Source organism: Nilaparvata lugens, chromosome X (assembly GCF_014356525.2).
Source record: "Nilaparvata lugens isolate BPH chromosome X, ASM1435652v1, whole genome shotgun sequence".
NCBI classification, from domain to species: domain Eukaryota; kingdom Metazoa; phylum Arthropoda; class Insecta; order Hemiptera; family Delphacidae; genus Nilaparvata; species Nilaparvata lugens.
Window position 1 is genome coordinate 20,577,579 of NC_052518.1, and position 18,082 is coordinate 20,595,660.

The 18,082-nt window shown below is 33.4% G+C and overlaps 2 protein-coding genes across 2 annotated transcripts; both read left to right on the forward strand.

Annotated features, from left to right (window-relative positions):
• Positions 1 to 146: 146 nt before the first annotated feature.
• LOC120354526 (ubiquitin carboxyl-terminal hydrolase 33-like) lies at positions 147 to 3,441 on the forward strand. Its single transcript, XM_039441855.1, has 3 exons — positions 147 to 306; positions 874 to 1,108; positions 3,369 to 3,441. Exons 1-3 carry the CDS (start codon positions 168 to 170, stop codon positions 3,439 to 3,441), a joined length of 447 nt encoding a protein of 148 aa, XP_039297789.1. The 5' UTR covers positions 147 to 167.
• Positions 1,480 to 15,839, forward strand: LOC111053505 (ubiquitin carboxyl-terminal hydrolase 33). The gene is made up of 12 exons (XM_022340406.2): positions 1,480 to 1,822; positions 3,369 to 3,472; positions 5,058 to 5,134; positions 6,067 to 6,099; positions 6,541 to 6,675; positions 6,832 to 6,947; positions 8,496 to 8,665; positions 9,094 to 9,289; positions 10,295 to 10,534; positions 11,310 to 11,393; positions 12,604 to 12,740; positions 15,042 to 15,839. Exons 5-11 carry the CDS (start codon positions 6,541 to 6,543, stop codon positions 12,683 to 12,685), a joined length of 1,023 nt encoding a protein of 340 aa, XP_022196098.1. The 5' UTR covers positions 1,480 to 1,822; positions 3,369 to 3,472; positions 5,058 to 5,134; positions 6,067 to 6,099; the 3' UTR covers positions 12,686 to 12,740; positions 15,042 to 15,839.
• The last annotated feature ends 2,243 nt before the right edge of the window (positions 15,840 to 18,082 follow it).

An 18,082-nucleotide genomic window follows, 5' to 3' on the forward strand; every position in this document is an offset into this window, starting at 1 on the left:
AAACAAAGTAAGGCCACAAAGGCGAATCAGCTGATGAAAAATCTTCAAAATACGTGAGCATTTGCTTCAGAGTTCAGGAGCATAAGGTAAGAGTATAAGGTAAAGCTTATTCATATAAAAATGAGCAAATGCTTATACTTCTACCTAATACTCATGAGCAAAACCTTATGCTCTGGTTTTATTCATATGACCCAATGAGTTATTTTGTTCAATTGCAGGAGACGAAGCAAGCAGTGGATATAATCGAGCCACGGGCTGAAGTAGATGCAAAGCGACCGGAGACCCATAAAGAGCAATCAGTGAAAGGTATGGCTGTTTATTTATTTGATACAAACATAGAAAGGCTCACTAAGAAGATTAGAAATGGCGATATTTAGATTTGATTCAAAAAGTTAATGAAGGGGCATATTAAGAAAAAACAATACAAAAAGAGCAAGAAAAATATTAAAAGATATAAAGAGTTAGTAGAGCTCGAAAATATTAATTAAATCATCAATTGAGCAACATGATTTTCCCTTTCCACAATGTTTTTGGAATGCATTGTAGCGGTCAAGTAGACTACCTAACTTGATACTATCCCAGAAATATTCCCAAATCATAGTTCCTTCCCACTAGAAATATTCCCGACCCACATCACTAAGAGAAGGGTAGCCTATTCAGTTCATATGATTAACATTTAATATAAGTGAATAACTCAGACGATAGTATTGTCCAACCTTTTGAACAATCGCCCGAAGTAACACTGAGTTATATTATATAATTTTTCTTTTCTTAGTAGGTTAACAAGTTCAGTCTGAAGCAAAATTCACTGAAAATGGTAGTGATTATTAAGTGAAGAAAAGAAAGTTTTATGAGTTTAACTTTCTATTTCAGGTCTTAAAAACATCGGGAACACTTGCTACATGAATGCAGCTTTGCAAGTGCTCTCCAATACACCACCATTCGCCAAATACTTGCTCGATTGCGGAGCTCAGCTGATTCTATCTTTAGAAAATGAAAACCATCCGATGAAGGTGACCAGAGCTGTGTGTGACTTGTTGGAATATCTTTGGAACACCGATGAGAATGCATACTTCCGTCCAAGCCGATTGTTACGCCCTGTCAAACAGTGAGTGCACTGATTAATTTATGCTAGTCGAGTATAAAATTTCAATTTCAAATATATTTGAATAGTTTAGCTGTGTGGAATTTTATATAACTAATTAACAGGTCAAGTGTAATTAACAGTTCAACACCAATTCATAAAATTTTGTCATTTTATTGTGTCTAATTTTATTGCTTGTCCTTGATGAAATGATATTGATATAATTTACAATTCAGTGTTGGTTCGTTCAAGAGTATCTTAACTGCATTCATTTCTAATAGATGAAATAGCTACATGGAATTCAAGGGCACAAATATATTTTTTCAAATTGTGAGCTGTTAAAAAGATAAATCCATCTAAAACTTCACTGTATTATGAGCTATCATGTATAAGTGTATAATCCAGTATATACTGTAATTTGCAAAAAGAAAAGGAATCAATCAATCAATGAAATGCATGGATTATAGTTCTGTTTATTTCATTTCCCACGCACAAGTTATTGGACATCATCCAGCAAAAAGTCTGGATTGTCAGTGAAGCGAATGCTCTTGCATTTCTCTATTATTTAACAATAATTGGATTTGTTCAATCAATATCCAAAATAATTGAGTTTTCCTTAATAATTGACTACCTAGGTAAATCCGACATTCGAAGTTGGTAACCAGCAAGACACTGCTGAGTTTTTGACGATCTTGCTCAACCTATTACACCAGGAGCTGGAAACTTCAGCGACCCAAGGTAAGCGGGTAAAATAACTATTCTGTTTGATTACCTTCACAACTTGCCAATAAAACCCACTATAATGAATTATAGTGGTAACTATAATTGGTTAACTATACTATACTTTTAACTATAATTGGTAACTTAGATAAGATGGAAAATTTTCCATTTAGAAAGTTGGTTTCATCATTGTCTCATTCTCTCTTTCTTTTGAACATGAAATATTCTGTTAAACCTATGTGTTCCTAAGCTAAATTTAGATCTCAAATTAAATTAATTTAATTATGTTGTTTTCTCATACATAATCATGAATATTGTATTGCTGTTTTGTACAAATGATTCAATACTCCTGAAATTCATTATTGCTGTTAATCTTGTATTTTATGAAATTCATGCTAAATCCATGTACAATTGTATCACAATTTGTAATTGAAACAAATCAAAATCTATCAATGAAGAATGTTCAACAGATGGAAATTAGTAGACGGGGTGGCCGCTGTGGATTAGTATAAAATGAGCGCTGCTATCCAGAGATTGTCAGTTTGGCATCTGAAGATTGACTGGTTAAGCCACTACCTCCGTAAACAAAGCCGTAGTGCATTCGTGTGACGTCAGCACAGGTAGGACTCCTACACCAATAAAAATTCTTAGATTTCAGCTGATCTATATCAGCTAGTGTTTCTATTGGTGTAGGAGCCCTACCTGTGCTGACGTCACACGAATGCACTACGGCTTTGTTTACGGAGATAGTGGTTAAGCACGCCTGACTGGCAATTGGGAGGAACCGTGTTTGATTCCCGGTCTGACAAATAATTTTTGGATGGTAGCTCTCATCGAATTTCCTTCTAGCTGTTCTCCCTTTTGACAATATTTGCATTAGCAGATGTCTCCAGTGTGGTTTACAGCAATTAACTTTGGATTCGTCTAATAATAGTTAATTAAAATGAAGTTGATAATTCAAGTTGTTTAAAAATCCCTCTTTTCCAACCTTGACACTCGTTACAAAATCTTTTGTTCTCTAATTTATCATGGATTCAGAAATAAAAGAATAGTTATGATTAGGGCAGTTGCACCTGCTCTTAAATTGCTATGGAAGTGTTGAAGCATTGAAACTAGGAATAAATGTGATGTAGCGTTGTAGCCTAACTATTGAAAGTTGAGTGAGATTAGAGTGATTATTAGATCAAAAGTCATGTGTTGATATTTGTTTATCCAACTTGAAAGAGATTTGCTTTCATAAAAATTATAGTTATCTTTGCATTTTCCCAATGTCTCCTCCCGCACTCCTTGTACATAAACTGCTCACCTCCTACTCTGATTGGCCTCCTCTCATTCTCCTGCTCTGATTGTTTTCCTGCATTGTCCATTCTTCCTCGATCATCTGTTGTCCTCCCCCACCCACCTTTCACTTGATTTTGGATTATTTAAAGTTTTTGTTGGAACCACCTCGATTTAGTAGCCTCTCTCTTGGATTGTGCCCCTCCTACTCCTCCCCCTCCCGCAAACACCTCATCATCACTACACAACTGTTACTGTTGATTGAAAATGCAATTTCCATTTCAAGAATGCGTACATCAGCTCATGATGCTGGTCTACAGCTGAAGCAAGCAAGCAAGCGAACCGAGACTGACCAGTGAGACCAGCTCACCTATGGATCAAACAGTATTGGTGAGTTATTTGTACTCTTCATGGTAGTTGCCACTTTTCCCTAGAACCCATTTCCCCTAAACCAACTCCTGAATTTCCAATCATTCCTTGAATTATCTATTGTTTCTGTCTACCCCAAAATTAGCAGCACGAAATTCAAATACATTTCCCAGAAAACGAATGGTCATTCCTCTATCATTTGGTAGTGCTATAATGAACTGGCGAGTAATTCATCCTGATGGAGAGCATGACATTTGAAATGTTTCCTTAAGAATACATGTCCACTTTCTAGACAAGAAGGATACGTCCATTGGCTTTTGCCTCTAAATTAGGATTATCCACCATTGGTGAATAATTTGTTGTGCCTATATGTGGCACTGGATTCCTTTTAATTTATCCCCCCAGATAGCAAACGTCAATTTCTGTTACAAAATACTATTCTTCTCCAAGCATTCATATCATTGAATATGCTTCTCCATAATGACACACGACGAAATCATGCTACAAATAATGCTAGACGAATCCTGGCATTATTCTGTGAATTTGTCTTTAAACGGATTCCTCAAAATAAAATATTTGTCGTTCTCGCAATAATCTTACATGCTCGATAGTTCTTTTTGTCTCTCTTTCATAAGGAAATAATGATTTGGTGATGGTTTACTGGTGAAGGAATTCGCATTTCGATTGGTAACTATGACCGATTCTTGCCCTCATTCAGATCTTATTGGAATGATTCATTTGTTGTAGTGGACAGTAAATTTTGCACGGAATCAAGAAACACAGAGTTTTTAGACCTCTGTATCAATCCTGAGAATAATTCAATTCCAGCTGCACTATTGAATAAACGTTTAAGTATGCTTGGCACCCTAAATATCTAGCAACATTCCTAGGTGGTGGTTTGCTGATCCTTTCATGTGTTTTCTTCAATAATAAACTTTTTGCTTCTTCATCTTCTTCTGTCGATCTATTGATCCAAGTCAACTACAGATATTGTCACATCGTCTGATTAGGATTAGTAGAGGAAGGAATGCATGAACCGAAAACGGAAGAGGAAAGGAACCCAAACGATGGAACAAATAACATGAAAATTAGAAAAATGAATATATGTATCTGTTTGAGGGAACAAGTTACAAGATTGAAAAAAGGCTAAACTTTATCTTCACTAACTAAGAAATGTGTAATGAAATATTATATTTTTTATTTTGTACAAAGATTGGTCCAAAATTAAGTTACACTATTTTTTATAACCTGTAAAATAATACATAATATATTTTCATAAATGGACAACAGCTGATTAATGGCATAACTTTTGTGCTTGGGATTTCAAAATCAGAATGATAGTTCATGAGCGAGTTCTTCAGCCCAGGAGTGCTGAATGGCACAAACGTGAAAGCAAGTAGACACATACAAAGATTTTCAACTTGCATAAGCATACTTACATAGTCAGAAAATGATGACATGAATATTGTTGCAAATATTGTAGGTCCAGTCATCTCTCATGATCATCAGCCTCATTACCCACGCACAAGCCTACGGCTCTTGTGGGCATCATCATCAGCCAAAATGCTACTTTTTCACGGATTAAAAAAAACGTTCTATTTTTCAGACACGGACAAAAGTATTATTTCCGATATATTCGATGGCCAAATCTACACCTGTGTGCAGTGCTTAACGTGCAACAAGGTAATAATAATTTTCATTAATTTATCGACTTATATAACTGGATACATGTTGATGGTTTTAATCATGAAGAAACATTTCTGTACATGACAAAGAAACTTTGAAATGTTTGAGGCACTGGCGTATCTAGGATTCTGTCAAGGGGAGGGACTTTTCTCTGATCCCACCTTACTAAATTATCAAATATATAATCAGTTATATATATTATATTTTTTGAGAACTATTTTAGTCTATTCACAGATATACCTATGAGAGTATTTGCCTACCGATATATCGAGAAATATATTATAATATTCTATATTCCAGTATTTTAATTAATATGGTTATTTGGATGTTCAATTTATTCCAGAAAATTACTTGTACCCTTTTCATACATTTTATATAAACACAACTAGTTCCGAGCACTTGTAATTTGAAATTGTCAAAAAAAACTTGAAAATATTAATGTAGTCGAATCTAGTTGTGTTTATATAAAACATATAAATGGGTCACTAGTAATTTTCTATTCGAGAAATATATTTTTTTTACAATACTCAAAAACATTAGAATTCACTATGAATTTAACTCGATATTACGATTCAAATTTTATGAATAACGATAGCTTCCTTCACTGGTCCGATTCTGTATTCAAAAGAGAATTTTTAACCACCACATGATGTCAGCGACTGAGCTCTGGGCTTTTCAACGTGAACAAAGAGTAGGATAATTGAAACATCTCCTGGAAATTAGAATATGAAAACAAGTACAATATATGCCTATTGAAAGTGGAAAGTGAGATGTGGCAGGGAATTGATTCTAGCTCATTGATCATTACCACTTACAGTATGCACTGGAAACAATTGTTCTGTATTAATATTTTTATGTAATTCATCTTGTGATGCACGCTGCCATTGAAAACGTACAAATTTAACTTTTAAACCTTTTCTGTTTCACAGGGTCACGATGAGGCTTCTGAAGATAGGACGTGGGTATGTTCCAATATTTATAAAACATTTTCAAATTTATTGAGCCATGAAACTGAGATCACCAGTACACTAAGACAATTATTTAATTAAAATCTACTAATGTCAACTAATGTTTGACAGGAGTTTTTTATTTTTCAGAAATAGCCATAAAGTGGTACAGTCTTGTATGTTGCCAAACAAAAAGTAACAAGTTGTATTCATCATTATGATTCTATTACTTTTTCATTGTTGTAATTGTCATGGAAAGACCTGATCAACTCATTCCATCAAATGCCTGCAAAATTATGCAATTTTCAAATGCTTGAAGATTTGAGGACCTATAAAATGAATTTAATTTTTATAAATGGACTCTCTGCTCTTTTAAATTTTAGAACAGAACTTACTTCACAAAATAGACTCTGAAATTTTCTGGATTTGGCGTTTAAATTTTGAATTTGCTTACAGATGTCTGAACAATTTGACACATCCCGTGTAATTGCAATCCAAATCCCATCAATAGAGGACTTGAAGACTCATAGTGAAATGGCTGCGAAATATTCAGGCCTGGAGCATTGCAAAGAAATGCTCCGTTTTAAAAAGGTTAGTTATCCACGTCTACTCAGTGTAATTTATTTGTACATTCTACATGTTGAAAGTTGTTTAAACAAATTTTGGTTTACACCTGTTCAGATATGATCAGTCCAAAATTTATGTGATGATAATAATTATTAAAGTGCCTTTAATATGTTTGTTTAGGGTTGGTTTGATTGGCTGAGCAGTCTAATACCCTTTCGACGCAGCGTTGTCACTCTCCAAAACTGTTTGCAGGCATTCTTCTGTGTCGAAGAACTGAAATATGATAACATTTACAGGTTAGTCCTCAATAGCTTAACTCATAATATATTATTTACTACATTCAACATACAACAAAGACATTCACATCAACAGTAATAGTCAATGAAATTTGGCTTTGCCGCCTTATTTTGTGAATGCCTCATATCAGTATCAGAGTCGCAGTGAAAATATTGTTTCCATGAATTATTGTAATGGGGCTATTCATACTCGGGCTCATTACAGGAAGAATATTAGCACTGAACCGGACGCGGACACTGATAGTGATTTTTGGCAATCCAGGCTGTGTAATGATGAATTAGATTTGTATACACTGTGAGCTTGGCTCAGCTTTCTGCACAATTAATAGTGCTCATTTGTTAGGTGGTGATGCAATCGTTATTAAAGAGACATCCTTTAATGTCAGTGAGTATTGCATTGAGGGTTAATGTGAAATAGTGGCTATTGCTTTTCCTAGTCAACATTCAATTATTGCCTCTGTATATAGAACTCCTATTTCTAATATTGAAATATTTACAGGGAATATCAACGTTTCTACTTCTTTTCTCTGTAATTCACAAAAGTATAAACATTTTAGAGTGGTTGTAACAGGTAACATAAATCTTGATGTTGATGTTAGACATAGTCGTGCAAAGACTCTCAATGTTCTTAATATGCTGCAATCAACTAGTTTCTACTGCCTCAACTACGAACCGACTTGACTCAACTCTTGTCTGGACAACGTTTCTCCAAATATAAGTCGGGGTGAAATTTAGTGTGCAGTGGAAGAACCACATCTTTCAGACCACCAATGACTGGAGTTTGTATTGAAAATCCAGTTATGAAATCTATGTACCAATAATTTCAGTTAATTTATTGAATCATTTTTTGTACCCAGGAACAATGCCCTAGAATATTGGTAGGGAGTTAGGAAACACTCTGTATATAAAAGCGAAATTGCACTGATTCATAAATCAACAGAGCTGAAAATCTACTGAACCAAATACGTTCAGATTTGGTCGCGATGTTACTTTTGAGGGTTCCTTTTTACAGTTTTTCAAATAACTTTTAGAGTAGATTTTTCAATTAGATTGAAACTTTGAAGGGTGAAATGAATGTTTTATAATTTCTGTACAATATTTGTTTTTTATATTTCCTCAGACATTTTTTCAAATTAAGAAGTTAATATCTACTTTTTCGAGAACTGATGTATGGGAAATGTTCATATTTTGTACAGAGGCTCAGCTACTGTCTAAAACTTTTTCTTAGAAAGAGCTTAATAAGTTCGCCACCGATAAGATGAAAAATTGGAGTTTTCCTGCGTGGTCTCAGTCAACTGGTGATTGAATAGTCTTGATTAATGACTGGATTGTATTTGACGTGAGGAAGCAAGCTTGAATGAAGAATACAGGCGATCGAAGCGAGCATGCAGGCTAGTGGTGTTTATTAGAGCTGTTATAGTTATGCAATAGAACAAAAATTGCTCTATTTTGAGTGAATTCACTAATTGTAGCTGTGTATTCAAAGAACTTTATTAAGCAACCCCTGCGCAATTTCTGACAAATGATTGAGTTTTGTATAATTTGCAGATGTGAAAAATGTGATGAAGACCGTGATGCGATAACATTTTCAAAAATGATGCAGTTGCCCGAGGTACTGTGTATTAACCTCAAGAGGTTCTTGCCGGGCTCAACAAAGAATACTCAACAAGTTTCATTCCCGATCACTGAACTCGACATGACACCTTATGTTCATTCTGGTAATGCTTCTCTGCTATTCTCTCTCCTTGTCTAGAAACTGATTGAATTTTCTACAAAATTCCATTATTTCCAGTTTTGTCATTGACAAGATGATGTTAGACAAAGTCAAATAGATGAAGCCAATCAATGATGAAATTTCACTTAATGAATGTTTGTAGTACAGAATTTGATTGCTTTTGAATAACTAACTTGTTTATTACTTTCAAACTTAACTAATCCGTCAATTTCAAAGTGAACAGAGTCTCAATTGGCATTTCTCAGTTGTGTTGGTGAAACCAAAATGTTTTCCAATTGAATTTTGATATGTATTGCTTTAGTAGTTTTGGAGCTAATTTATGTGAAATAACTGAGCAAGGGAAGATTATTGTAAGGCACTATTCGATTAAGGTGAGGTATTGCAAGGTAACATGTTTGACTTGTTTTTCAGACTGCCAGTCGGAAGTTAAAACATACGACCTTATGGCAACTATTTGCCATAAAGGCGACAGCTTGAATAGTGGACATTACATCTGCTATGCACTAAATGACGCTGAAAAAAACTGGATAGAATATGATGACGAACGTGTGACAAAGGTCACAGATGACAAGGTTGCTTCATGTGAAGCATACCTATTGTTCTATAGGTTAGTCCATTTTCAATTATTTACACAGATGGTTTCAATTTTACTGGTAATATGAAGGATAGATGCTTGAATTAACGCTACTGGTGTACAGAATATTACCTTCTTTTTCTATTTTCTAATCAGTATGCTTCAATTTTATCATGTACAGTATAATAATTTTATGTAGGTCTTTCAATACTATACTTTATCATAGGAACTCGCTCCTCAATCTTAGGCATTAGCCAATAATGTAAAGATCCTTCTTCATACTATTAATGTATATCTGTTGTTGTACACTGTTAAACAATAAGAATAAATACAATTTCAATTTCAAATACTAATCATGAATAATAATATTGTGATTGATCATGTTTATAATGATGTATATTAATAATTCCCTTTGAATTTACTGATGTATGTTGAGCTGCCCATAGATTCTAAATAAGTATTCAAGTTTAGCATTATTGACATTTCTGATGTGAATAATTTATTCAGCATTAATTATATAATGAAGATGACGAAGTGAGTTGAATTTACTTGAACTACTGATAGACTCCATGATGACAAAAGTTTCTAGATTTCAGATACTTTTTTTGTGAGATATAGTGATATCTATCCATAATAAAGCACTGGAATATTGTCTAAATATATCACGAATCTATTAAAAAATTACAAACATGCTTCAACACCCATGGTGTGAACATTTCAATTTTCATTTAGATTTTGAATTTTCACACTGAAGATAACACCATAGGTGGTATTGAAACATGTTTGCAACTTTTTGATAAATTCGGGATATACTGTATGCAGGCAATATTCCAGTGCTTTATTATTAGTGTCTAGATTATGCCTAGTAGATGACAAACATATATATATTTTTAGCTGTAGGACTTTTCCTCTTACAGTTTGACTCACGACAGTTTCTAGAAAACCCTCCTTGGAGTAAAATCACTAGTTATCATAATATATATTAAAGATGTCCTTGCACTTATCAAGTTTGAAATGTATGTTGTATGAATGTTTCAGGAAACGTGACAGCCCAGCAACCCGAGAAATGAGGGAGGGGGCCTTCAAAACTGCCGATGAACAAGCTCCAACTATGTATGCGCTTTCCAAACTATGGCTGAGCAAATTTGAAAATTTCGTCGAGCCCGGCGCAGTTGAGAACGGCGATCTATTTTGCTCGCATGCCCCCTGCGTCTACAAGGACCATGAAGAAATGTCTGTACAAGTTACAGCATCATCATGGCACACTATTTTTCAAAAGTAAGTTATATAATTGATGGACTCACAAATATTATGTAATACTGCAAAGATTATGACAATAGAATTGCCGCAGTCGCAGGTAACAACTATGACCATGAAACCATTACTCGAACTCTGCCTCCTATAGTGTAGGATGAAAATTTGATAACGCACAACAATTTGGGATAAATTTTTATTATATTTACTTTTTTGTATTTTGTTTTTGGCAAATAAATTCATTCATTCATTCAAAAAAAAAAATTGTAATAAGAATTTATAGTATATTGCGTGATGAGGCTGGGAAGCGGGGCCGAGCCTGATGTTTCCAGTCGAGGCGTCAGCCGTGCAACAGACATTCACGGCCAAGAAACGATATTTTCCGCCACACAATCAGCAAATAACATGTTAATGAGTAAATAACTGGAGAGAATCTTTCTAACCTAGAAACTGACCGGAATGTATGTTTTCTGTGCATTGTGGCGAAATCAATTGTTTGCATTAGTCTGACACAAGTAGCCTATGGCAGTTTCCTCCTGAAACAATCTGCTGCAAACTGATCCATGTTCTATGACCAATGTTACCGTTTCTATACTTGAAAATTTACTTAATACTTTATTACTTTCTTAACTTATACTTTTAAATACAAAACTTGTGTTTCCAACCAACTCCAATGAGGAGGGGTACAATAGGATTTTGCCAGTGTAGCCTTGTTAAACTAGCTCAACCTATTAAAACAACTAGAAATAATTAATTTTGGATTGAAAATAAATATTAAATTTCGTTGTATGTTGTTGAGGTTTGGAGGTGGCCCCGTTTGCCCGCTGGATTCTTTAGTGGAATGCGAGATGTGCGGAAATAAAATGAAAGACTATCAGTCAGAGTAAGTATTCTCTCTTTCTCTTTTTTATTTACTATTTGTTGATATATTACTTCGACCTCGGAGTATCTCTCAGATATTAGTCTTATTTTTTTATATTAAATCCTTTCTTCAATACATTTAGTGTAGAAGTATAGTTCATTATAGATACAGTTTGAAGTGTGCAATATTAATCTCTTTCTCAGTATTTATGAGTTGCTTTGAAATTTGTTTTTTTTTTAATTAAGTATGACTTGTTTTTATAATATTTCTGTATTCGTATTGTACTGCAAAAGGTTTTCAAGAACTTGATTTTAAAGTGATGAATTCATCTCATTTCATATTTACTTATTCGACAATCAATCTATGAAATAATATAAAAAATAGAACAACTTTTGTCACTGTTCTGGTAATTTATTTTATTTGTTTATGCAACGGTTTTATAATGAAAGTCTTTAAAGCACAACCTGGTCTTGCCAGTGCTTTATAGGCCAAATAAAACCTTTGCATACACTTTTTTATCCATGACCACTCAATCAAAGTATCACATGGCTAACTTGTGGCTAGGTTAGAAATAAACCAACTAGCCTATATGGTTGAAAAGATTGAAAAAATATTGGGAGAAAAGTTTTTCGACAAGAGTGAAATTGTTGACTGAAAATTTGACGAATTGAGTTCTTGACAATCTGGAAGCTTGATTCACTAAAAACTTGACTAATTTAAAACTTCACAAAATGAAAACTTGATGAACTGAAAGCATAACACGCTGAAAACTTGACAAAATGCAACCTGCTGCCAGCATCAGGAACCGTGTTTTAAAGTTCAAGTCGTTGCATAGAGTTCACTTTTCAGTAGGCTATATTTTTGGAAATCGATTGGAAATAGGTAGCTGTTATGGCAGTGATTGTGATACTGTTATATTCTCATTATTACTTGGTTGGAGATAAACATAATATTAATATCCCTGAAATCCCGTCCGTTTATATCACATTATTTTCTGAAATTTACTTTTCATTGTTATTGAATTTTTTAGTAAGTATTTTGTTTTGTTATATATTCATCTATTGTGTGTGGGTTGTGTGGCAAAGAGAACCAGGAGTCAAATCTCCACCCTTGAAAAGGCATATAATTAATCTATTTAGGGTTGTCTGGTCCTCTTAATAAATGTATCATATTGTTGTAAACTGTCCCATGGAAATGATGAATTGATCAGAAAGGTATAAATGCTTTTCAGGAGCAGCGATTATGAGTCTAGCTATGATAACTATGATTTCTATGATAGCACTGAATTCACTGATAGCACCAAAGGAGACTAGAACAATATTCTTATTGATCCTTGAAAAAGCTGAGTGACGCAAATGCTTGCTGAAGGTAATCACATATTTTACATTATTTATTATCAGTTTAAAATTGAAGCAAATGCAACAAAAATATTTATCATTGTTTGGAGGGAACTCAGCTTATGTGTCTCTTGTGACAAATGTAGTCATATTAAACGTTTATACAGTCCTTGATGAAGCTTTTTGTGTTGCTTTTTATTATACATACAATATTTAACACTTTGAACAGAAGATTTTCAATGTACTCATTTATTTATTTTTTTGTATAAAAAAGTCTATAGGCCTACCTCAATTTAAGGTTTCCTCCATGTACGCCAATAATATCACAAGTATAATAATACAACGTACATTTTGAATTTGAAATAGATTCAATATGAAATAAAAATTACAACCATGCCTTTCTTCCAACAATTTGTGTGAAGTACCTGTAACTTTGTTGCGAAATTGGTTGGGATTCTATTGATAAAATAATTACAGGAGTATAGGAATTGATGCCGGCATTTAGTGAGCTCTACGTTGTATCTATTTGTATGATGTGATCGTATATTGTAGGAACTCGTATGAGTGGTAATTGTAGTTCTATTCTTATTGATGTAGAGGATTATAGAGGATACTTTTAATGTAAGTTTGCATTTGAGTAAGTATTTTTGATTCTGGAAAGATTACTCTGCTTGGGAAGAGATCAGATGAATGATGGAGAATAGCCATTTTATGTCATCAACAGACATATTAAAAACATGTACCGTAGTGCTTTTATAGCTTCTTCCACAGCTCTAAGCAAGTGAATCACAATTTTGTCCATCTGATGCATCATCGCTTACAGATTCTATTATTTTTTCTTCATTTAATTAAATTGCTATTTGTGTCTGTCCCTGTTACTAGATTCTAGTCCTGAGTTCTGCTATAGTTCACATCCTTCATCTTTTTTACGAGTTCTCTTCTTCATCCAGATAGTATGCTTCCTGTTCTATTTCACCTTCATCATCACTATCATAGATAACAATCTTATCTTCTCCATAACTTTAAAGATGCATTGATTTTTCATATTATTTCATTATTTACACCAAAGAATTCATGAGGGTCAAAACATAGTGGAGTGTATCATCAGAGAAGGTAGCTGGGGAGAGTTGGAAATAATGCATGTATTCAAATGTGTCCGAACATAGTGGAGTGGCGACTGTGGAGTAGAAAGTGGGAGGAAGATGAGACATTTAGATACACATACATTACTTGAACACTCTCAACTACCTTTTCTGATAAACTCTACCTTCACCGTTCCACTATGTTTCAACTGTTAGTCAACTGGACCAATAAGAGCAGATCGCACCTTCAAGTGTTTCATTAGATAGACAATACATTTGGACTTCTTACGTTTTACATTGATTTATCTCGGGCCACTACCGTGTTTCGGTTGGAACCGTTAACAGTCGGTCACAGCTGCCTAAAAAAAGTTGTTAGGTCATGTCAGAGGCCCTGAAATTAATCATTTGCGACCTGAACCAGAAATCTGACACCAGACCTGAGCCAGCTAGGTCACTCGCTATTATTATTATTATATTATTATTATTATTATTCTCCTTTTCACGCAGTTGCGGATAGCTTATGCGAAGAGGGGCAAAATTTATGCAACCTATTGGCATTATTTTCTATTATTGATAAAGTATTTTACCAAGTATGTTGGAGCGTTTGGCGTACTATGCGAGCTGTATCAAGCAGAACAGACTTCTGCATTTTCCCTACCAGAGTTTCTGAGACATCAATAACCTTACAGCTCTACACTGTTGAATTAAGAATCAGACCATTCACAGATATTACGATTGGGATTATTCTAACATTCTTGAGCCCATACATATCTTTGAGCTCAAATGCTAGCTCTTGATACTTCCTTTATTTCTCACCTCTTGTTCTTTGACAATTTCCATCTGCTAGTATGGCTACATCAATTATCAAGGCTTCTTTTTGATTCATGTTCAACATTAGGATATCAGGCTTGTTATGAATGACCTGCCTGTCAGTGATCATTTGAACATCCCAATAGATCTTAATCTGGTTTCTCTCAATAAATGCAGGAGGAGAGTAAGAATAGTATGGGGGCATTTCTTCAAAGAAGTCAAATTCCTGCTGCAATTTCAGGTGCACTATTTTTGCAACATTATTATGTCGCCTCAAATACTCTTTTGGTGCCAATTTTGAGCAGCCTGAAACTATGTGCTGAATACTTTCTACTGCAGCGTTACAAAGCCTGCATTTATTATGATTATTATTATTATTTTTAATTGCATTATTGTTCAATTCCATTGACATTTTCATTTTTTATTTTTTCCATCCATAGAAGTCGCTGTCCGTGTGGTAAATCTTGGCTTGTGAAAAAGGTGTTGATTGAGAAGAAATGAGCTGAATTATAAGAAACCCGACGAGTGACATCTCTGCGCACCGAGAGCTTCTTCGTCTGGTGAATTTGGTATTAATCAATCTGTTTCAACGGAATAGAATTAATTAAATTTAAGATTTTTGATATTTGAAAAAAGAGTTATGTTTGAAAAAAAATTATTTGATATTCAATAGATCTGAAAAAATAATGTTTTATAGTTTTTGTTCAAGTAGAAAAGTTCTTAACAGTATTCATTACAAAATATAATTTAGAAATATAGAGCAATATGATTGATCTAGTCTCATATGATTATTTAGAACGTAATAGTGAATAGTTGGTATTCAAAAAAATATATTTTCACAAACATCAAATTTAATTTTTTGAAAAATGAAAGTATTTCAGTTTAGAAAAGTTTGTAGTTCTTCATTATCAACAATTCTCCAATGATCATCTCCTGTACTATTATCTGATGATCCATTTGGGAATACAATCACTTTGCAATTCGTCTGGTGAGTTTGGTATTAATCAATCTGTTTCAACGGAATAGAATTAATTAAATTTAAGATTGTTGATATTTGAAAAAAATTAATATGATATTAAATATCTATTAAATTTTAATAGATCTGAAAATATAATTTTTAATCGTTTTTGTTCAAGCAGAAAAGTTCTTAACAGTATTCATTACAAAATATAATTTAGAAATATAGAGCAGTACGATTTATCTAGTCTTATATGATTATTTAGAACGTAATAATGAATAGTTGGTATTCATAAATAGTATATTTCGCACCTAGGGCCGAAAATGAGATATTTCCGGCTCGAAATCGGTTTTTAAGTCCGAGGCCGTAGGCCGAGGACTAGAAAAGATTGAGAGCCGGAAATACATTTTTGCCCATGGTGCGAACGCTATTTTTCGCCACACCAAAAAAAAACTTCCCAATATATAAGAAATTGAAAAATAAATAAAATTCAAACAGCCTATTTTGATAGTTTGAATCTTGGTTATGACAACTTTCACTGTCAATTAATTTCAATATTACTAATTAATAATTTACAATAGTGACAATATTTTTATACTATTAATATTTCGAATAATTGTTTGAATTTTTATAGCTCGCGCTTTGCGCCTGGTGCAATATCTCATGGATAGATGGATGAATAGAATTTTCATTACTATTTTGAAATAATGTGATTAAAAAATTAATATAATTGCATATTTCACAGTTTTGTCTCAAAATATATCTAAAAAATTGATTGAAATTTAAATTACGGTAACTAATATAAAAAATAGCTAATAAAAGTCGAAATTCATCGACAAAAAAAATGTCACTGTCCGAGGTTCGAACCTAGATCATGTTTGTAATTCACTGAGCTTTGAGCTTTTAAGTACACGCCTTTACACTCTCGGCCATTGCATCTTTTGATCGAATTGGCCTGTAAGTCAGGTAACGTATGTAGGCTACTATGATATAGTGTAGCCTATAGCGGCAAACTTGAAGCGGTTTGCCGGCATTTTCACAACAAAATATATTGCTCTGAAAATAGTTAAATCATAGAGAAAACATTCGAAGATTCAATCTTGAGTGGGCCTAATGTTTTCTCTATATGGTTTGATATTGAAGAAAAATTATCTAAAAGTTTTAATAATGAATTACGGAAAAATTACTAGGAATTTTTTAGTCAAGGCTGAGTTTCACCAGTAGGCTTACCTTAAACTTTAGATCTCTGCTGTATTTTCCTATTATTATTGTTGATTGTATTGCATTAAGAAGTGGAATTCGATAATAAAAAAGAAACAATTATTACTGTACCTCACTTTTAAATATTGATACAATTATTGTACTTTGATTTCAAATTCGATTCTTCACTTTTAAAGACTTGCGATACGTACCTTTCTGACAATGGACAATGTAGCCAACATTATATTGTTGAGGCTATGGAGATATATCATCGTATTCTATTGTTTGATATCAAAAACACAATAATAAATATTAAATTATGAAACAGTAATTTATAAAATATATTATTATAGACATAATACCGCGATTCACGATACATAATTATATAGATTATTACAGTCATTATGAGATTATCTCTCTATGATTTTTGTGAGATCGGACACGATCAGCTGTTATTCAAGGTCATTTTACAGCCCTAGGGCTGTAAAGTTTTACCGGCCTGGTCGGAAAACAATCACTTTCGGCCTCCATATGACGCACGTAAACCAGCTCATTACATCCAAGTGTGGCGAAAAATATATTTTCACAAACTTCAAATTTAATTTTTTGAAAAATGAAAGTATTTAAGTTTAGAAAAGTTTGTAGTTCTTCATTATCAACAATTTTCCAAGGATCATTTCCTGTGCCATTATCTGATGATCCATTTGGGAATACAATCACTTTGCAATTCTCTTCTCTCTTCTACAGACAAGTTTGTCTGGTCAGTTTCACGGAGATTATAAATAGGAAGGTTGATATTCATAGTTTGATTCTCTAAATCAATGCGATCGATTGAGAATTTGTTATATAATTACTAATTAATTCTATAAGGGGTGTATCATCCTCGTCAAATAAGTCATAGTTAATTTGATTTAGACGTTTCTCGACCGGAACAGGGATGGATACTGTAGTTTCCTCATTTTGAATGTTCATACTCATTGCAATCTAAAAAAATATTGAAATTCACTCCATTGTGTAACTTATACTCAACAGTTGAGCTAAGCTCAGTATAGCTGTGAGATAGTTGAGCTATCATTATCATCTTTGAAAACACTAAACTAACGAATATTTTCCAAGTTCTTGTGAAACTGTTCAGACTTATTAACGATTGAGGTTTTTTATACGTTTTCTTTGAGAAGTCTGTATAGTTTCACAAAACTTTGAAGAAATCCGTGAAATTAGTGTTTTCAACCTTTGGGACTTTCTAGTTCCCCCCTAAAATTCTAATAAAACTCAATCTTTGAGAAGTCTGTACAGTTTCACAAAAACTTGGAAGAAATCCGT

Coding starts and splice junctions, on each gene's coding strand:
- LOC120354526 (XM_039441855.1), top strand. CDS start 168: ATGCTCTGGTTTTATTCATATGACCCAATGAGTTATTTTGTTCAATTG. Junction 307..873: donor TAAAGAGCAATCAGTGAAAG/GTATGGCTGTTT, acceptor TTTCTATTTCAG/GTCTTAAAAACATCGGGAAC. Junction 1,109..3,368: donor TTGTTACGCCCTGTCAAACA/GTGAGTGCACTG, acceptor TTCCATTTCAAG/AATGCGTACATCAGCTCATG.
- LOC111053505 (XM_022340406.2), top strand. CDS start 6,541: ATGTCTGAACAATTTGACACATCCCGTGTAATTGCAATCCAAATCCCA. Junction 8,666..9,093: donor GACACCTTATGTTCATTCTG/GTAATGCTTCTC, acceptor CTTGTTTTTCAG/ACTGCCAGTCGGAAGTTAAA. Junction 10,535..11,309: donor TGGCACACTATTTTTCAAAA/GTAAGTTATATA, acceptor TATGTTGTTGAG/GTTTGGAGGTGGCCCCGTTT.